Raw genomic sequence first — 19,636 nt, 5'->3', positions numbered from 1 at the left:
ATACAGACCCACACTGACCTATCCACTCACATACAGACCCATACTGACCTATCTATCCACTCACATACAGACCCATACTGACCTATCTATCCACTCACATACAGACCCACACTGACCTATCCACTCACATACAGACCCACACTGACCTATCCACTCACATACAGACCCATACTGACCTATCTATCCACTCACATACAGACCCATACTGACCTATCTATCCACTCCCATACAGACCCATACTGACCCATCTATACACTCACATACAGACCCACACTGACCTATCTATCCACTCACATACAGACCCATACTGACCTATCTATCCACTCACATACAGACCCACACTGACCTATCCACTCACATACAGACCCACACTGACCTATCCACTCACATACAGACCCATACTGACCTATCTATCCACTCACATACAGACCCATACTGACCTATCTATCCACTCACATACAGACCCACACTGACCTATCCACTCACATACAGACCCATACTGACCTATCTATCCACTCACATACAGACCCACACTGACCTATCCACTCACATACAGACCCACACTGACCTATCCACTCACATACAGACCCACACTGACCCATCTATACACTCACATACAGACCCACACTGACCTATCTATCCACTCCCATATAGACCCATACTGACCTATCTATCCACTCACATACAGACCCACACTGACCTATCCACTCCCATACAGACCCACACTGACCTATCTATCCACTCACATACAGACCCATACTGACCTATCTATCCACTCCCATATAGACCCATACTGACCTATCTATCCACTCACATACAGACCCATACTGACCTATCTATCCACTCACATACAGACCCATACTGACCTATCTATCCACTCATATATAGACCCACACTGACCTATCTATCCACTCACATACAGACCCACACTGACCTATCTATCCACTCACATACAGACCCATACTGACCTATCTATCCACTCACATACAGACCCATACTGACCTATCTATCCACTCACATACAGACCCATACTGACCTATCTATCCACTCATATACAGACCCACACTGACCTATCTATCCACTCCCATACAGACCCATACTGACCTATCTATCCACTCATATACAGACCCATACTGACCTATCTATCCACTCATATACAGACCCATACTGACCTATCTATCCACTCATATACAGACCCACACTGACCTATCTATCCACTCATATACAGACCCACACTGACCTATCTATCCACTCACATACAGACCCACACTGACCTATCTATCCACTCACATACAGACCCATACTGACCTATCTATCCACTCACATACAGACTCATACTGACCTATCTATCCACTCACATACAGACCCATACTGACCTATCCACTCATATACAGACCCACACTGACCTATCTATCCACTCACATACAGACCCACACTGACCTATCTATCCACTCACATACAGACCCACACTGACCTATCTATCCACTCCCATACAGACCCATACTGACCTATCTATCCACTCACATACAGAACCACACTGACCTATCTATCCACTCACATACAGACCCACACTGACCTATCTATCCACTCCCATACAGACCCATACTGACCTATCTATCCACTCCCATACAGACCCATACTGACCTATCTATCCACTCACATACAGACCCACACTGACGTATCTATACACTCACATAAATAAACTATATATACACAAACATTAATACGAACTGTAGATATTAGTATCACCCCCGGATGGTATCCATAGAAGCACATGGATTTTCAGTATGTGTAGGCCAGGAGCAAGCAGAGCAAATTGTCTGCTTTTCCTCCATCCTATTTATTTTATATGGTGTGGTTTCATAGTGACTTCTTCTTTGCTGGCAGAGTGAAAGTGCCCGCCTTGCTCTGTGTGAGCATGCCCAGTGGATGCCAGTGGTCGTTATTCTTGGCCTCCTGCAGTGCAGCATCCCACCACTCCTTAAGGCTGAGCTCCTGAAGACACTGGCTGCATTTGGCAAATCCCCAGAGATCGCAGCATCCCTCTGGCAATCCCTCGAATATACACAGGTATGTAATGTATTCTTTTAGCTAATCACACTGGCTGGGTGGCAGAGTATAACCGCCAAAAGCATAAGACAATAAGAGTTATATTATGTACCCTGAGTACATTTGACAGAATATAGCAGGAAGTGTGAAAATGTACTTAATTTTTTAATTTTTTGCTTTTTTCTTTTATTAACAGATTTTGCAGACTGTAAGAACCCCAGGGCTACGGCAAGGAGTCGGGATTGAGGTAATTTTGTGTAATAATAGTGTAACTTTTCTATGCCACACTATTATATCTGTTTAATATGCATTGCTTCTCTGTATATTTGTATTTATACATATGGGTAGGTGGTGCCATATTGTTTCCCTTAGACAGTACAGTATGGGGGTACAGCTTATTGTGTGCCCAGAACATTCCTTCTCTGTATATTTGTATTTATACATATGGGTAGGGGGTGCCATAGTGTTTCCCTTAGACAGTACAGTATGGGGGTACAGCTTATTGTGTGCCCAGAACATTCCTTCTCTGTATATTTGTATTTATAGATATGGGTAGGAGGTGCCATAGTGTTTCCCTTAGACAGTACAGTATGGGGGTACAGCTTATTGTGTGCCCAGAACATTCCTTCTCTGTATATTTGTATTTATACATATGGGTAGGGGGTGCCATAGTGTTTCCCTTAGACAGTACAGTATGGGGGTACAGCTTATTGTGTGCCCAGAACATTCCTTCTCTGTATATTTGTATTTATACATATGGGTAGGAGGTGCCATAGTGTTTCCCTTAGACAGTACAGTATGGGGGTACAGCTTATTGTGTGCCCAGAACATTCCTTCTCTGTATATTTGTATTTATACATATGGGAGGGAGGTGCCATAGTGTTTCCCTTAGACAGTACAGTATGGGGGGGGGGGGGGGGTACAGCTTATTGTGTGCCCAGAACATTCCCTCTCTGTATATTTGTATTTATACATATGGGTAGGGGGTGCCATAGTGTTTCCCTTAGACAGTACAGTATGGGGGTACAGCTTATTGTGTGCCCAGAACATTCCTTCTCTGTATATTTGTATTTATACATATGGGAGGGAGGTGCCATAGTGTTTCCCTTAGACAGTACAGTATGGGGGTACAGCTTATTGTGTGCCCAGAACATTCCTTCTCTGTATATTTGTATTTATACATATGGGTAGGGGGTGCCATAGTGTTTCCCTTAGACAGTACAGTATGGGGGTACAGCTTATTGTGTGCCCAGAACATTCCTTCTCTGTATATTTGTATTTATACATATGGGTAGGAGGTGCCATAGTGTTTCCCTTAGACAGTACAGTATGGGGGTACAGCTTATTGTGTGCCCAGAACATTCCTTCTCTGTATATTTGTATTTATACATATGGGTAGGGGGTGCCATAGTGTTTCCCTTAGACAGTACAGTATGGGGGTACAGCTTATTGTGTGCCCAGAACATTCCTTCTCTGTATATTTGTATTTATACATATGGGTAGGAGGTGCCATAGTGTTTCCCTTAGACAGTACAGTATGGGGGTACAGCTTATTGTGTGCCCAGAACATTCCTTCTCTGTATATTTGTATTTATACATATGGGAGGGAGGTGCCATAGTGTTTCCCTTAGACAGTACAGTATGGGGGGGGGGGGTACAGCTTATTGTGTGCCCAGAACATTCCCTCTCTGTATATTTGTATTTATACATATGGGTAGGGGGTGCCATAGTGTTTCCCTTAGACAGTACAGTATGGGGGTACAGCTTATTGTGTGCCCAGAACATTCCTTCTCTGTATATTTGTATTTATACATATGGGAGGGAGGTGCCATAGTGTTTCCCTTAGACAGTACAGTATGGGGGTACAGCTTATTGTGTGCCCAGAACATTCCTTCTCTGTATATTTGTATTTATACATATGGGTAGGGGGTGCCATAGTGTTTCCCTTAGACAGTACAGTATGGGGGTACAGCTTATTGTGTGCCCAGAACATTCCTTCTCTGTATATTTGTATTTATACATATGGGAGGGAGGTGCCATAGTGTTTCCCTTAGACAGTACAGTATGGGGGGGGGGGTACAGCTTATTGTGTGCCCAGAACATTCCTTCTCTGTATATTTGTATTTATACATATGGGTAGGGGGTGCCATAGTGTTTCCGTTAGACAGTACAGTATGGGGGTACAGCTTATTGTGTGCCCAGAACATTCCTTCTCTGTATATTTGTATTTATACATATGGGTAGGAGGTGCCATAGTGTTTCCCTTAGACAGTACAGTATGGGGGTACAGCTTATTGTGTGCCCAGAACATTCCTTCTCTGTATATTTGTATTTATACATATGGGTAGGGGGTGCCATAGTGTTTCCGTTAGACAGTACAGTATGGGGGTACAGCTTATTGTGTGCCCAGAACATTCCTTCTCTGTATATTTGTATTTATACATATGGGTAGGGGGTGCCATAGTGTTTCCCTTAGACAGTACAGTATGGGGGTACAGCTTATTGTGTGCCCAGAACATTTCTTCTCTGTATATTTGTATTTATACATATGGGTAGGGGGTGCCATAGTGTTTCCCTTAGACAGTACAGTATGGGGGTACAGCTTATTGTGTGCCCAGAACATTCCTTCTCTGTATATTTGTATTTATACATATGGGTAGGGGGTGCCATAGTGTTTCCCTTAGACAGTACAGTATGGGGGTACAGCTTATTGTGTGCCCAGAACATTCCCTCTCTGTATATTTGTATTTATACATATGGGTAGGGGGTGCCATAGTGTTTCCGTTAGACAGTACAGTATGGGGGTACAGCTTATTGTGTGCCCAGAACATTCCCTCTCTGTATATTTGTATTTATACATATGGGTAGGGGGTGCCATAGTGTTTCCGTTAGACAGTACAGTATGGGGGTACATTCCTTTGCGATAATCCAAGATTTGACATTGGCTTTAACCAGGTGGAACTGAATGAGATCGAGTCTCGGTGTGAGGAGTACCCCCTGACCAGAGCATTCTGCCAGCTCATTAGCACTTTAGTGGAGAGCTCCTTCCCCACCAATCTGGGAGCGGGTTTGAGAGCACCCGGCTTTGAGCCATACCTCCAGTTTCTACGGGACACTGTGTTCCTTCGGTTCCGCACTAGAGCCTACAGGAGAGGCGCAGAAAAGGTAATTAATGATATTTATGCTTACGTGCATTCTGGGGTTTGGGTATTACTGGGATACCACCTTGAACCCATGTATTTTCCTCACTTATGTATTTATGCCTCTGTGTTTGCAGTGGGAGGTAGCAGAGGCTGTACTGGATGTCTTCTACAAGCTTTTGAAGGACTATGAGCCCCAGCCTGAAGACTTTGTGGACCAGTATGTGGAACTCCAAGGTATGTTTTGCCTTTTCAGCCGGTTTATAGAATTGACAATAAAAAGGCAACATCATTTTACCGTTCATGTCCTGTTTTAGGAGAAGAAAGAGTTGCTTTCAAGCCCCCGGGGTTCAGCCTCATGCATCACCTTCTCAATGATTCTCCGATGCTGGAGCTCTGCCTCAGCCTCATGGAAGAGGGGGTCACCCAGCTGGACACTTACGCCCCTTTTCCAGGTAATCGTCCAGTCTTTTACACTAAAACAGAACTTTGAGCTTTTGCCTTTAGACAGAACATAAGTACAACCTATTAAATATATGTATTCCTTCTTTCCCAGGCAAGAAACACCTAGAGAAAGCAGTGGCTTATTGTTTCATGCTCCTCAATCAGACTCTGCAGAAGGAGAATCGCTTCATGGATTTGTTGAGGGAAAGTCACCTGTCGTTGATTGTGACCCCTCTGGAGCAGCTCCTGCAGGGAATTAACCCACGATCCAAGAAAGCTGATAATGTCATCAATATTGCTCGGTGAGTGGGTCCTAAAGGTGGCCATACACGTAAAGGTCCGCTCGCCTGGCAAGGGATCTTCTCGCGATATCCCCACCTACGGGTGGGCAATATCGGGGGAATTTAGGCTAAATCGGTCGTTTTGCCCTGGGACCAAACGATCGAATTATAACAACTGTAATGGGTGCAGTCGGTTCGGGGACCGCACCAACGAGCTGATGCGGTCCCCGATCCGACTGGATTTTTTAACCTGCCCGATCAATATCTGGCCGATTTCAGGCCAGATATCGGTCGGGCAGACCTGTCGTTATTGCCCCTACACAGGCTGATAAGCTGCCGAATCGGTCCAAGGGACACTTATCAGCAGCTACAATCGGCCCGTGTATGGCCAATTAAGACTGCAGTCTGACAACATGGAAGGCTAGATGTCGCCCACCTCTTTGGTCATTAATGCACACCCATTATCTCTAGTTCACGCCTTTTACATGCATCAGTTACATGCCTTCCTGATCTTACTGAGTGCTTCTCTGTATCCTTCAGATATCTCTACCATGGGAACAGCAATCCCGAGCTTGCCTTTGAAAGTGCAAAGATCTTATGCAGCATCGCCTGTAACTCCAAGATCCAAGAAAAGATTGTAGGAGACTTTACCCAAGATCAGGTAGTTACACTATATGTAAAGAGCTGCTTTTCGGCATCAGGAAATGCCTTGTTGCCTCTAAACCTTTAATAGGGATGTCAGTCAGTGCCCTTCAGCTCCTAACCGGTCTAAGGGACCGATATCGGCAGCTACAATCGGCCCGTGTATGGCCACCTTTAGCCACGGGGCGTTGGCCAACATCCAGCTGTTAACTATAGTCTTCCTAGCCATAAAAAGAATGGTCTTCCAGAGGTCTCCCTGGTCTCTCTCATCAACTGCTCCCTTGAATTCTGGGGGTTGTTTAGAGTAATTTAATGGGATTACAAAATAAAAGGCTTACTTATCCTTTAAAAGCCGTTTTAGTCTCCAACAGGCTACAGTTAGAGAGTGGCAAACGTAATAGCACAATTGGGATAAAGAATTCAATAAAATATGCTAGAGGTAGGTGGAAAGCTGGTAGAAGGGCTGGAGAAGGGTTACTAGTAGGATGGGCATGAAAGTCACCTGCGGAACAAAAAAGCTGACAAAGAAGAGTCTGTGGTCCCAGTTTGAAAGGACAAGGTGGGGGATAAGGGGAGTGGGTGTGTAGAAAGTTAGTTGGGTGAGGGAGTGCGATAAGTCATCTGGGCTATAATGTCAGTGAAGAGGGAATGTAAAGGGTCGGTCTGGGCTACAGAAGCTCAGCTAATAAGGTGCCAGTAATATTTTTCACCTAAAATGCTTTGTCTCCTATTTCACTGCAGAACGTGACCCAGAAGCTGATGGTTGGGTTTGTTTCATGCCTGGACAGCGAGGAAGCAGAGGAGTTACTGGATTCAGAGAAAGGTTTGTGTATTCCCCCATTACCCCAACGCAGGGGTCCCCAACCTTTCTTACTTGTGAGCCACAGTCAAATGTAAAAAGACTTGGAGAGCAACACAAGCACCAAAAAAGTTCATGGAGGAGCCAAATAAGGGCTGTGATTGGCTATTAGGCAGCCTCTATGCACCCTATCAGCTTACAGGGGCTTTATTTGGTAGGAAATCTTGTTTGTATTCAACCAAAACTTGCCCCAAAGTTAGGGAACTTGGTCCCCTAGTTATGCCACTGCTATAGATTAATTTTCCTTCTTTCACTTCTCAAAGACACTAATCAGGCACTTCCATATGGCGTTGCTAGGGGACCACAGGCCCTGGTGCAAAAACTGCACCTGGGCCCTCCCCCAGTCTAACCATGGAATCTTCTTGGATGACTCCGGCCAGCTCTACTGGGAAAGGCAGGTCTTTGGTGCTCCCCATGGTAATTACCCCACAGATCTATAGCTACAGATGCAATATGGAGTGAATTAAAAGTGCCATGGACCCATTCAAAACAGTTTAAAATTGTAGTTGCTCTCCACTGCCTCCAGGGGTCCACTGTTCATGGATATCATGGTTAACTTTTAGAACAATATAGAGAGTAATATTCTTAGACTATTTCGTTTTTTCATTATTTCAACAGTTGTTCACCAACTCTACAGTTTGGAGTTATAACGGCTATCTGGTTGCTAGGGTTCACATTACCTTAGCAACCAGAGGGTGGTTTGAATGAGAGGCTGGTATATGAAAAGGAGAGGGACTAAATAGAAAGAACAATAAAACTGGAGCCTCACAGAGCAATAGGTTTTGGCTGCCGGGGTCGGTGACCCCCATTTGAAAGCTGCAAAGAGTTGGAAGAAGAAGGCAAATAATTAAAAAACTATAATATTAAATAAATAATGAAGACCAATTGAAGAGGTGCTTAGAATAGGACATTGTAAACAAACTAAAATTTAATTTAAAGGTGATATCCTTGTGTTTGGGGTATATTGTTATAAAATATTGCATCCAAGTAAAGCCACGAGACCAGTTATTTGGAATCTAATGAGCCCTTTCCTTTGAGCTGCAGAGGTGGAGGACCAAGCCAAGCAGACGAACATCCGGTACATGACAAAGATTCACATCCTCAATCTTCTGATCACCTCCCTGGAAATGAAAGCCCCCAACCTTGCCATGTTCCTTCTCGGCTACGAACTGAAGAAGCCAGTCAGCACGACCAACCTGCAGGACTCTGGTACGAAGCCGTTCTGTTACTATAAAGGTAAAACAGTAGGTCGCAACGGTATTCGTTCTTATTGGACAGTGAATATTTTTCTTTTCTGATCAGGTGTCCTGGGCTGCCCGCGGACCTGCCTTCACTCCATTTTAGACATCTTGAGAAAGGGGACTGATGGGCGGGCTGGACCCATAGCCATATGGGATACTCCTCATCTTGCTGAACTGTGTTACCAGGTATGTAACTAGGGATGCACCAAATGGCAGCATAGGGATTCCCCTGTACTAAGCACAATTCAGCAGGAACAGCCCCCTAAGTTTGCTCATAGCCTGTACAGAGAGATACCATAAAACTATGGCACATAGGGATTCCCCTGTACTAAGCACAATTCAGCAGGAACAGCCCCCTAAGTTTGCTCATAGCCTGTACAGAGAGATACCATAAAACTATGGCACATAGGGATTCCCCTGTACTAAGCACAATTCAGCAGGAACAGCCCCCTAAGTTTGCTCATAGCCTGTACAGAGAGATACCATAAAACTATGGCACATAGGGATTCCCCTGTACTAAGCACAATTCAGCAGGAACAGCCCCCTAAGTTTGCTCATAACCTGTACAGAGAGATACCATAAAACTATGGCACATAGGGATTCCCCTGTACTAAGCACAATTCAGCAGGAACAGCCCCCTAAGTTTGCTCATAGCCTGTACAGAGAGATACCATAAAACTATGGCACATAGGGATTCCCCTGTACTAAGCACAATTCAGCAGGAACAGCCCCCTAAGTTTGCTCATAGCCTGTACAGAGAGATACCATAAAACTATGGCACATAGGGATTCCCCTGTACTAAGCACAATTCAGCAGGAACAGCCCCCTAAGTTTGCTCATAGCCTGTACAGAGAGATACCATAAAACTATGGCACATAGGGATTCCCCTGTACTAAGCACAATTCAGCAGGAACAGCCCCCTAAGTTTGCCCATAGCCTGTACAGAGAGATACTATAAAACTATGGCACATAGGGATTCCCCTGTACTAAGCACAATTCAGCAGGAACAGCCCCCTAAGTTTGCTCATAGCCTGTACAGAGAGATACTATAAAACTATGGCACATAGGGATTCCCCTGTACTAAGCACAATTCAGCAGGAACAGCCCCCTAAGTTTGCTCATAGCCTGTACAGAGAGATACCATAAAACTATGGCACATAGGGATTCCCCTGTACTAAGCACAATTCAGCAGGAACAGCCCCCTAAGTTTGCCCATAGCCTGTACAGAGATACCATAAAACTATGGCACATAGGGATTCCCCTGTACTAAGCACAATTCAGCAGGAACAGCCCCCTAAGTTTGCTCATAGCCTGTACAGAGAGATACCATAAAACTATGGCACATAGGGATTCCCCTGTACTAAGCACAAGTTAACCTGTTAATGGTTCTCCGTTTAATCTGCAAGCCTAAGGTGCTTAAAATATTTCAGCTAGTTTTTACGGGAAAGCAGACAAAAGAGCCTTTGTGTATTTAGGCTAATTGGGCTATGCGCCGTGTAGAACATACAGGTTTAGTTAAAATTAGGCCTTTTCATATTCGTATAGCACTAACTTGTCTTTTATCCGGATTGCCAGGTGATCTACCAGCTGTGCGCTTGTTCAGATACCTCTGGCCCCACCATGAGATACCTACGGACCAGCCAGGATTTCCTCTTCACTCAGCTTCAGCACCTGCCCTTCTCTGTGGAAGGTAAATACAAACCAGTAGAAGGAGCAGAAGTTGTTCTGCCCCGGCACATGTGCATTGGTTGGTGAGCAATGCCCCTGGTCTGAAGGTGGCCATACACGGGCACATTCAAGCTGCAAAGTCAGCTCCTTGAGACCTATCCTGCAGCTTATCTGTCTGAGGATGGGGACCTCCAACAGGCCTACCCGACCGATATCTGGTCTAAAATTGGCCAGATGTCGATCGGGCAGGTTTGATTTTCCCATGGGATAGGGGGCCGCAGTGGTTCATTAGGTGGGCATATAAGTAGAAGATCCACTCGTTCGGCAAGGGCGCCAAATGAGCTGATCTTTTCATCAATATGTCCTCCTAAGGTGGGCAGTATTGGAGCAATCCAAACGTTTGGTTCTCGGGCCAAATATGTTTGCCCACCTGTATAGAAAGATACCATAAAACTATTGGGATTCCCCTGTATTAAGCACAATTCAGCAGGAACAGCCCCCTAAGTTTGCTCATAGCCTGTACAGAGAGATACCATAAAACTATGGCACATAGGGATTCCCCTGTACTAAGCACAATTCAGCAGGAACAGCCCCTAAGTTTGCTCATAGCCTGTACAGAGAGATACCATAAAACTATGGCACATAGGGATTCCCCTGTACTAAGCACAATTCAGCAGGAACAGCCCCCTAAGTTTGCTCATAGCCTGTACAGAGAGATACCATAAAACTATGGCAGCATAGATATTCCCCTGTACTAAGCACAATTCAGCAGGAACAGCCCCCTAAGTTTGCTCATAGCCTGTACAGAGAGATACCATAAAACTATGGCACATAGAGATTCCCCTGTACTAAGCACAATTCAGCAGGAACAGCCCCCTAAGTTTGCTCATAGCCTGCACAGAGAGATACCATTAGATGGGGATATCAGTGGAAAGAGCCGCTCATTTGGCGACTTCCTTTTCATCAATATGTCCATCTAAGACTCCAGTAAACCCTCTTGCGAAGTAGTAAATGTGCAATCATAGAGTGTGTAGGGACAGCCCTTTGCGCCACTAGCTGGCTAGGGACCTGTCTGGTTCCATTTATATTTAGAGCACAGAAATATATCTGTGTTAATCCTGCAATATCCTTGTGCCCTCAGAGTATGAGATCTCCGCCATGAATCAGATGTCCTGGCTGATGAAGACGGCGTCCATAGAACTGCGCATCACCTCCCTAAACCGCCAACGTTCCCACACGCAGAGGCTCCTTCACCTGCTGCTTGACGACATGCCCACCAAACCGTATTCAGGTTCGTTTTCCCATTATGCCCATCGCGTGTCTGGGTGGGAAACAGCACACTCCACTTCTCTGTTGGAATTCTGGATTCTATCTGGGATCAGCAAGACTTTCTATTGGCTAAAAAAATTATGTTTTGTTTGTTTCTTGTCATTATTTAATGATTATTGTTATTTTTTTTATTTCTTACTTTTCTATCCATTCCTCTTCCTATTCGTCTTCAAGTCTCTCATTTAAACTTCCTGGTTGCTAAGTTATACAAGACCCTAGCAACCAGCTGCTAAACAAAAAGCTAAATAGCTGAAATGCCACAAATAATATAAAATGGAGACCAATTGCAAATTGTCTCAGGATGTCATTGTCTACACCAGGGATCCCCAACCTTTCTTACTCGTGAGCCACTGTCAAATGTAAAAAGACTTGGAGAGCAACACAAGCACCATAAAAGTTCATGGAGAAGCCAAATAAGGGCTGTGATTGGCTATTAGGGGCATCTATGCACCCTATCAGCTTACAGGGGCTTTATTTGGTAGGAAATCTTGTTTTTATTCAACCAAAACTTGCCCCCAAGTCAGGAATTCAAAAATAACTCCCTGGTTTGGGGGCACTGAGAGCAACATCCAAGGGGTTGGCCATTGGCCACTGGTGGGGATCACTGCTCTACACCATACTGAAAGTTAATTTAAAGATGAACAACCCCTTTATTGAGACCCGGAGCAGTAAAGGGCATATGCTAAATAACATTTATATTCTCTGTACCAGCAGCTGATGGCGAAGGAGGAATGGAGGACGAAAGCCGCAGCCTCAGTGGATTTCTGCACTTTGACACTACCTCAAAAGGTAACATCCGCCAACGCACATCTGTCATTCAGTGGTCGGGACCCATAGAAGGTTTGGCAGTGGCGGATAAAGTAGGACCCTAGACCTTACCATAATACCTGTCCCGGTCCTTATGGACCCCAGTCCTCATGTTCCAAGCTGAAATCCTCTGCTCAGGTTTGTTTTTCATATTCTCCCCATCCCACAGTCCGCCGGAAAATCCTCCGCATCCTGGACTCCATACATTTCAGCAATGAGATCCCGGATCCCCTGCAGTTGGATTTCTTCGATCGCAGCCAGATAGAGCAGGTTATTGCTAACTGCGAGCACAAGAACCGCAGAGGGCAGACCGTCTGCAACGTCAAGGTGGGGGGACTTATCTATATCCCGTCCGAGGCCCCGTTAGTGCCGGGCGAGGCGTGAACCTTTCCTCAAAATTCTTTGTATTTGTAGCTTCTCCATCGGGTTCTGGTTGCAGAAGTGAATGCCCTTCAGGGAATGGCTGCTATTGGTCAGAGGCCGCTGCTTATGGAGGTAGGTAGGGTTCAAAATGGTGGAATTTTTAACACCATTTTATGGTGATGTCTCATTCCATTAATCTCCTCTTGCAAAGAGATAGAAACCAATAGGCTGATGCTGCTGCCAAGCAACCCTTTTACCCTTCCCCAGCAAACCAAGGGGCTTTATTTATCATACTGTGCAAAATGATTGGCTGAAAGCCGGCAAATCAAGCAGCTGCTTACTTTTACGGCTTTTACAGGTAATCATTACACAACATAATAAATACACAGTTTCTATGGGCACAGAATACCAATGGGGTAAAGCTGCACCCTCCAGAGGGCAGGACACTTGATAGACAGGTGAAAGGGGGCATGCCAGGACTACTCCAACCTTATCCATAGCACCTTCTTTCTAAAGGTGGCCATACACATTAAGATCTGGTCGGTTGGCAGATCTTCTCCCGATATTCCCCACCTATCGAGTGAATTTAGGCTAATTTGGTCGTTTGGCCCTGTGGCTAGACGATCGAATTAAAACGCCAGTAATAGGCGCAGTCGGTTCAGGAACTGCATCAACGAACCAATGTGGTCCCCGATCCGACTACATTTTTTATCCTGCCCAATCGATAGCTGCCCGATTTCAGGCCAGATATCGGTCGAGCAGGCCCCTCGTTTGTGCCCCTACATGGCCCAATAAACTGCCTAATCGGTCTAAGGTGTATGGCCACCTTAAGACCAGTTTTTCAAGAGTCCCGTCTACAGGAGGTCGGACCCTAAGGTCTCCAGTGAGACTTGACGAAAGGAGCCCCTTGGTCAGTGAGTAGTTGTGACAGCTAGGGCAATACTTGGGGTAGGGATCAGAGGGTTAACCCCCAATTCAGGAACAATAACCCCAGGGCCATCTAACCTTCTATGACAGGTAGAAGCCTCCCAGATCACAGCTCCTGGTGAGACTAGGGATCCTTGCAGGGGATCATGCAGAGAACGGAGGTCCTCTCTAGCCGGTTCTGGGCAGCACATGTTCCCCCTCCCCACCACTAGCACCGCATCCCCTTCTAGCAGAGATGCCTGGTGATGTTTGTATTTGGCCGCCATTTTTTTTTTACACAGTACGATAAATAGGCCCCCAATGGTGCACTGATATTGCGTTATAGCAGAATGTACCTGGCATTAAGTACTTGGGTGCATTTCTGATATATAAGCAATGAGTATACTCTATCTGCCACTCAAAGCTGCTTGGCTAAAGGTGGCCATACACGGGCCGATTCTAGCTGCTGATATGGGTCCCTTAGACTGATCTGGCAGCTTATCGGCCCGTGTATGGGCACTACCCACAGGCCTGCCTGACCCATATCTGGCCTGAAATCGTCCATATCTCGACCAGGCAGGTTTGAAAATCAGTCGGATCGGGGACTGCATCGGCTCGTTGATGTGGTCCCTGAATCGACAGACGCCTTTACCCTTCATTCTAATTTGATCGTTTGACTCCAGGGCCAAACAACCGAATTAGCCCGATATTGCCCGTCCGTATGTGGGGATATTGGGAGAAGATCGGCTCGCTTGGCGACCTTGCCAAGCGAGCGGACCTTAGCGTGTATGGCCACCTTTACAGCCCCCTGACAAGTAGCCGTTGCATCTGGCTACAGACTTGTTGGTTATAGTGTCTCTTGCGTCCCCTGTTTGTGTAGGAAATCAACACCATCCTTCAGTACGTGGTGGAAAGGAACAAGCTGCTGCAGTGCCTCCACGCCAAACGCCATGCGCTGGAATCATGGCGGCAACTTGTGGAGATCATACTGACCGCCTGTCCCCAGGACCTCATTCCGACTGAGCACAGACAGCTCATCATACGAGACCTGCTGCAAGATCTGCATGATAAGGTAACCTCATCACCTTACATTTCCTTCATATGATATTGTAAATTAAAACGAACCACTTACCCAGTGCTGGGGTCTGCGTAGTTGCAGAGATTGTCCGTTGGGATAGAGACCGGGGCTCATTTAACAACACTGGGCAAATTTTCCCATGGGCAGTAACCTATTGTAACCAATCAAATTCTAACATTCATTGTTCTACCTACAGCCAGTTGAAAAAAAGCCAATCACCAATTGCAAAAGTGCTTCTGTGCTTACCCGCTGCCCCTCTCTACCCCACTCCTTGTGTGGTGATTCAGCAATTCCCAACTCTCCTTCCTTCCAGATCCTCGACGACGACGCTGCCCAAGAACTAATGCCCATTGTCGCCGGGGCAGTCTTCACCCTCACCACTCATCTCAGCCAATCTGTACGTACCGAGCTGAAACAGCCGATGGCTGCCGCTGGGCTGGGCCAGTCGCAATATGTGCAAATGCTGGACGGCTCATTCGCTGCCCCTCCTGGGACAGAAAACCTCTCCGCTGGTTTTGCATCCATTGGAGACTCCTCCCTTCACATGATTCTCAGGAATCTGCTCGAGTTCATTCTAAAAACAGGTCTGCATCATTCCCATTGGGTCTTTGACTTTCAGCAGGGAAAGTCCACCATTTGTGTGCAGGGCCGTCATCGGGGGGGACAGTTGTCCCGGGCCCGGACGATCCTGGCTTTAAAGGGGGCCCGGCCGTGATACAGGTTTTTTTTTTAGCTCGGGCCCCCTTTAAAGAATTACGGGCCCTGTCATTGGTGGTCAGCGGGTACTTCCATTGGTTGCGCCCCGTGTGTACACGTGACGTAAATCGCAGGAGGACGCTGGGAGGGGGGGAGCTGGAGGACGCTGGGAGGGGGGAGCTGGAGGACGCTGGGAGGGGGGAGCTGGAGGACGCTGGGAGGGGGGAAGCTGGAGGACGCTGGGGGGGAGAGTTGGAAGACGCTGGGTGGGGAGAGTTGGAAGACGCTGGGTGGGGAGAGTTGGAAGACGCTGGGTGGGGGGAGTTGGAAGACGCTGGGTGGGGGGAGTTGGAAGACACTGGGTGGGGGAGTTGGAAGACGCTGGGTGGGGGGAGTTGGAAGACGCTGGGTGGGGGGAGTTGGAAGACGCTGGGTGGGGAGAGTTGGAAGACGCTGGGTGGGGAGAGTTGGAAGATGCTGGGTGGGGAGAGTTGGAAGATGCTGGGTGGGGAGAGTTGGAAGATGCTGGGTGGGGAGAGTTGGAAGATGCTGGGTGGGGAGAGTTGGAAGATGCTGGGTGGGGAGAGTTGGAAGATGCTGGGTGGGGAGAGTTGGAAGACGCTGGGTGGGGAGAGTTGGAAGACGCTGGGTGGGGAGAGTTGGAAGACGCTGGGTGGGGAGAGTTGGAAGACGCTGGGTGGGGGAGTTGGAAGACGCTGGGTGGGGGGAGTTGGAAGACGCTGGGTGGGGGGAGTTGGAAGACGCTGGGTGGGGGAGTTGGAAGACGCTGGGTGGGGGAGTTGGAAGACGCTGGGTGGGGAGAGTTGGAAGATGCTGGGTGGGGAGAGTTGGAAGATGCTGGGTGGGGAGAGTTGGAAGATGCTGGGTGGGGAGAGTTGGAAGATGCTGGGTGGGGAGAGTTGGAAGATGCTGGGTGGGGAGAGTTGGAAGATGCTGGGTGGGGAGAGTTGGAAGATGCTGGGTGGGGAGAGTTGGAAGATGCTGGGTGGGGGAGCTGGAGAATGCTGGGTTGGGGAGCTGGAAGATGCTGGGTTGGGGAGCTGGAGGATGCTGGGGGGAGCGGGAGGAAGCAGTGGGAATTGGGCCATAATATGAGGACACTGGGGTAGGACCAGCAATGTTTTAGGGGGCCCTGGGCTGGCTAGCAATGTTTTAGGGGGTCCCTGCCCTGGCACCAATGCAAAACGTAACCCCTGGCTACCAGTGTTTTAGTGGGGCCCTGGCTACCAATGTTTTAGGGGGGCCCTGGCTACCAATGTTTAGGGGGGCCCTGGCTACCAATGTTTAGGAGGCCCTGGCTACCAATGTCTGTGTCCTTTGTACTGATGGGATGGGTCACTAGGGGAGGGGCTACTGGGGGGCAAGGGGTGGGAGAGGGGGGGGCCTAGAAAATGTTGTTGTGAGGGGCCCTGTGATTTCTGATGGCGGCCCTGTTTGTGTGTGTGTATTGACATTTTATCTTTCTCAATCTTCAAATAGGAGGTGGGTTCCAACGGGTCAGGGCCCACCTGTACGGATCGCTGCTGTATTACCTGCAGATAGCTCAGAGACCAGATGAACCAGATACTCTGGAATCCGGTGAGCAATTACTGAATGATAGGAGTGCAGTTAGCCAATTAGCTCAAAGCCTACTGTGGTGACAGTGATGCTAGTGGTGTTATTACAACAGAACCCAAACACTTTGCTGTAAATCTGCAGATAAATCTCTGCAACCTTTTAAATGGTAGAGGAGATTGGGGAATCTACATTGCAATATGTCTGGTATTTGGGTAGAGTTCCCCTTTAGCAATCAATAAAGTTGTCTGAGCCCATTAAATGCCCTCACTACCCTTACCCCTTGCATCTGTTGTGATTACTGTAGCACACAAGACTATGTGGGAGCGACTGACGGCCCCGGAGGATGTATTCAGCAAGCTGCAGCGAGACAACCTGTCCATATTCGAGAGCTACGGCACCGCCCTTATGGAAGTGGTTTGCCGGGACGCCTGTGACGGACATGACATTGGGAGGGTAACTGCCATATTTGTATTCAAGATGCCATTTTTGTTCAGTCACTGCACTTTGCTAACACATATCCTTGTCTTTGCTCTGTAGATGCTGGCCCTGGCACTGCTTGACCGGATTGTCTCTGTGGATAGGCAACAGTGGCTGCTTTATCTCTCCAACAGTGGCTACCTGAAGGTCCTTGTGGATAGCCTGGCAGAGGACGATATGGTCCTAAGGAACCTGCTAACTCCTCAGGCGCCTCTTCTAAAGGCTCTCTATATCTATGAGTCGAAAATGGTCAGTAGATGGTGGGAACATAGAAGATGATGATGATGATGATGATGATAACAATAATCAAGCCAGGCCATGTCAGCTGGGCACCCGGAGCAACCCCCATGCTAGCGGCAGTGGGGAACGAGTGCCCAGACTAGGGGTAGGCAAAGGAAGAGGTATGTGCCTAGTGCCCCCCTTTCCTCAATCTGCCTACCCCTAGTTCCCCCCATGATTATTATTATTATACTTAATAATAATATAATAGCCCTATGGGTGTCTTTACAGCAGACCCCCCCCCCCTCCCATTACCAGTACAGGTATCGGACCCCTTATCCGGAAACCCATTATCTAGAAAGTTCCGAATTACGGAAAGGTCATCTCCCATAGACTCCATTTTAATCCAATAATTCACATTTTAAAAAATTATTTCCTTTTTCTCTGTAATAATAAAACAGTAGCTTGTTTGATCCCAGCTAAGATATAATTACCCCTTATTGGGGGCAGAACAGCCCTATTGGGTTTATTTCATGGTTAAATGATTCCCTTTTCTCTGTAATAATAAAACAGTACCTGTACTTGATCCCAACTAAGATATAATTACCCCTTATTGGGGCAGAACAGCCCTATTGGGTTTATTTAATGGTTAAATGATTCCCTTTTCTCTGTAATAATAAAACAGTACCTGTACTTGATCCCAACTAAGATATAATTAATCCTTATTGGAGGCAAAACAATCTTATTGGGTTTAATTACTGTTTAAATAATTTTATTAGCAGACTTAAGGTAGGCAATCTGAATTACAGAAAACCCCCTTATCCGGAAAACCCCAGGTCCCAAGCATTCTGGATAACGGGTCCCATACCTGTACTTGCCATAGCAGAGCATTTTTCTGGACATTCCCAGGGCCTAATAGGTTTGGACCTTCCTTGGCTCTGACCCCCAAGTCCTGCGGCATCACTGAAAAGCTCTATTCACATTTAGCCCCAGTATCTCTTTCCCCTAGAAGTATTTTTTGGGGGGAGCCTATCAAAAGGGGGGTTTAGCTGAATTAAATGACCCTGGGCAAATGCTCAGATATTGGTAGGAAGGGGGTTCGGAGAACTTAGAATGCATTGTGTTGCTGGGCCTGAACCTGCTCATTCTTTTCCAGGCATTTCTGACCCGGGTGGCTAAAAGCCAGCAGGGAGCCCTGGAGCTGCTGAGGAGTGGGGTTATCGTCAGGCTGGCACAGTGCCAAGTATATGATATGCGCCCGGAGACTGACCCCCATGGGTAAGTGCCAATCATCCCATTGGAATGTACTGCCCTGTGTTTATAATTGGATGGGCAGCAACATCCCCAGTATTTGTCCCCTTATGCGCAACCCTTGCCCCCGACGGTAACTTTTTGAATTCCATTTCCTGATACCAGAGTGTTTGGCATGAGAGAGACCCCGGTGTTTATCCCCGCCCCGGTGGAACGATACCGGCAAATCCTGTTACCCGCTCTCCAGATCTGTCAGCTCATCCTGACCTCCAGCACGGCACAGCACTTACAGGCCGCCGGACAGGTAATGGCCAATTCTCATAATCAGCCGGGGGTAAAGAATAAAGATTAACATATAAAGCAATCAGTAACCGATACAGGAGGGGAAGAGAGCCCTGCCCAAAAGAGCTTACACTCTACAAGGAGTAACATATAAAGCAACCAATAACCGATACAAGAGGGGAAGGGAGCCCTGCCCAAAAGAGCTTACACTCTACAAGGAGTAACATATAAAGCAATCAGTAACCGATACAAGAGGGGAAGGGAGCCCTGCCCAAAAGAGCTTACACTCTGCAAGGAGTAACATATAAAGCAATCAGTAACCGATA

The 19,636-nt window shown here is 47.0% G+C and overlaps 1 protein-coding gene across 3 annotated transcripts in view; it reads left to right on the top strand.

Annotated features, from left to right (window-relative positions):
• The window catches only part of nup205 (nucleoporin 205kDa), a 44,995-nt gene that overhangs the window by 17,761 nt on the left and 7,598 nt on the right, over positions 1 to 19,636 (top strand). For 2 of the 3 annotated variants that reach the window (XM_012958684.3, NM_001142124.1), the window contains exons 13-34: positions 1,888 to 2,070; positions 2,246 to 2,296; positions 5,005 to 5,214; positions 5,327 to 5,426; positions 5,507 to 5,644; positions 5,746 to 5,935; positions 6,455 to 6,575; positions 7,298 to 7,379; positions 8,460 to 8,624; positions 8,718 to 8,842; positions 10,232 to 10,346; positions 11,466 to 11,615; positions 12,365 to 12,442; positions 12,630 to 12,787; positions 12,875 to 12,955; positions 14,610 to 14,801; positions 15,121 to 15,391; positions 17,004 to 17,102; positions 17,386 to 17,534; positions 17,619 to 17,807; positions 18,934 to 19,055; positions 19,194 to 19,332. In XM_012958684.3, coding sequence (XP_012814138.1) covers positions 1,888 to 2,070; positions 2,246 to 2,296; positions 5,005 to 5,214; positions 5,327 to 5,426; positions 5,507 to 5,644; positions 5,746 to 5,935; positions 6,455 to 6,575; positions 7,298 to 7,379; positions 8,460 to 8,624; positions 8,718 to 8,842; positions 10,232 to 10,346; positions 11,466 to 11,615; positions 12,365 to 12,442; positions 12,630 to 12,787; positions 12,875 to 12,955; positions 14,610 to 14,801; positions 15,121 to 15,391; positions 17,004 to 17,102; positions 17,386 to 17,534; positions 17,619 to 17,807; positions 18,934 to 19,055; positions 19,194 to 19,332 — 3,108 coding nt within the window. The remainder of the gene's footprint in view (positions 1 to 1,887; positions 2,071 to 2,245; positions 2,297 to 5,004; positions 5,215 to 5,326; positions 5,427 to 5,506; positions 5,645 to 5,745; positions 5,936 to 6,454; positions 6,576 to 7,297; positions 7,380 to 8,459; positions 8,625 to 8,717; positions 8,843 to 10,231; positions 10,347 to 11,465; positions 11,616 to 12,364; positions 12,443 to 12,629; positions 12,788 to 12,874; positions 12,956 to 14,609; positions 14,802 to 15,120; positions 15,392 to 17,003; positions 17,103 to 17,385; positions 17,535 to 17,618; positions 17,808 to 18,933; positions 19,056 to 19,193; positions 19,333 to 19,636) is intronic. The other variant, XM_012958683.3, reaches the window with a different exon arrangement.

This window comes from Xenopus tropicalis, chromosome 3 (genome assembly GCF_000004195.4).
Source record: "Xenopus tropicalis strain Nigerian chromosome 3, UCB_Xtro_10.0, whole genome shotgun sequence".
In the NCBI taxonomy this organism is placed as follows: domain Eukaryota; kingdom Metazoa; phylum Chordata; class Amphibia; order Anura; family Pipidae; genus Xenopus; species Xenopus tropicalis.
The sequence above is the reverse complement of the archived record's forward strand: the minus strand, read 5'-3'. Positions and strand labels throughout refer to the sequence as shown.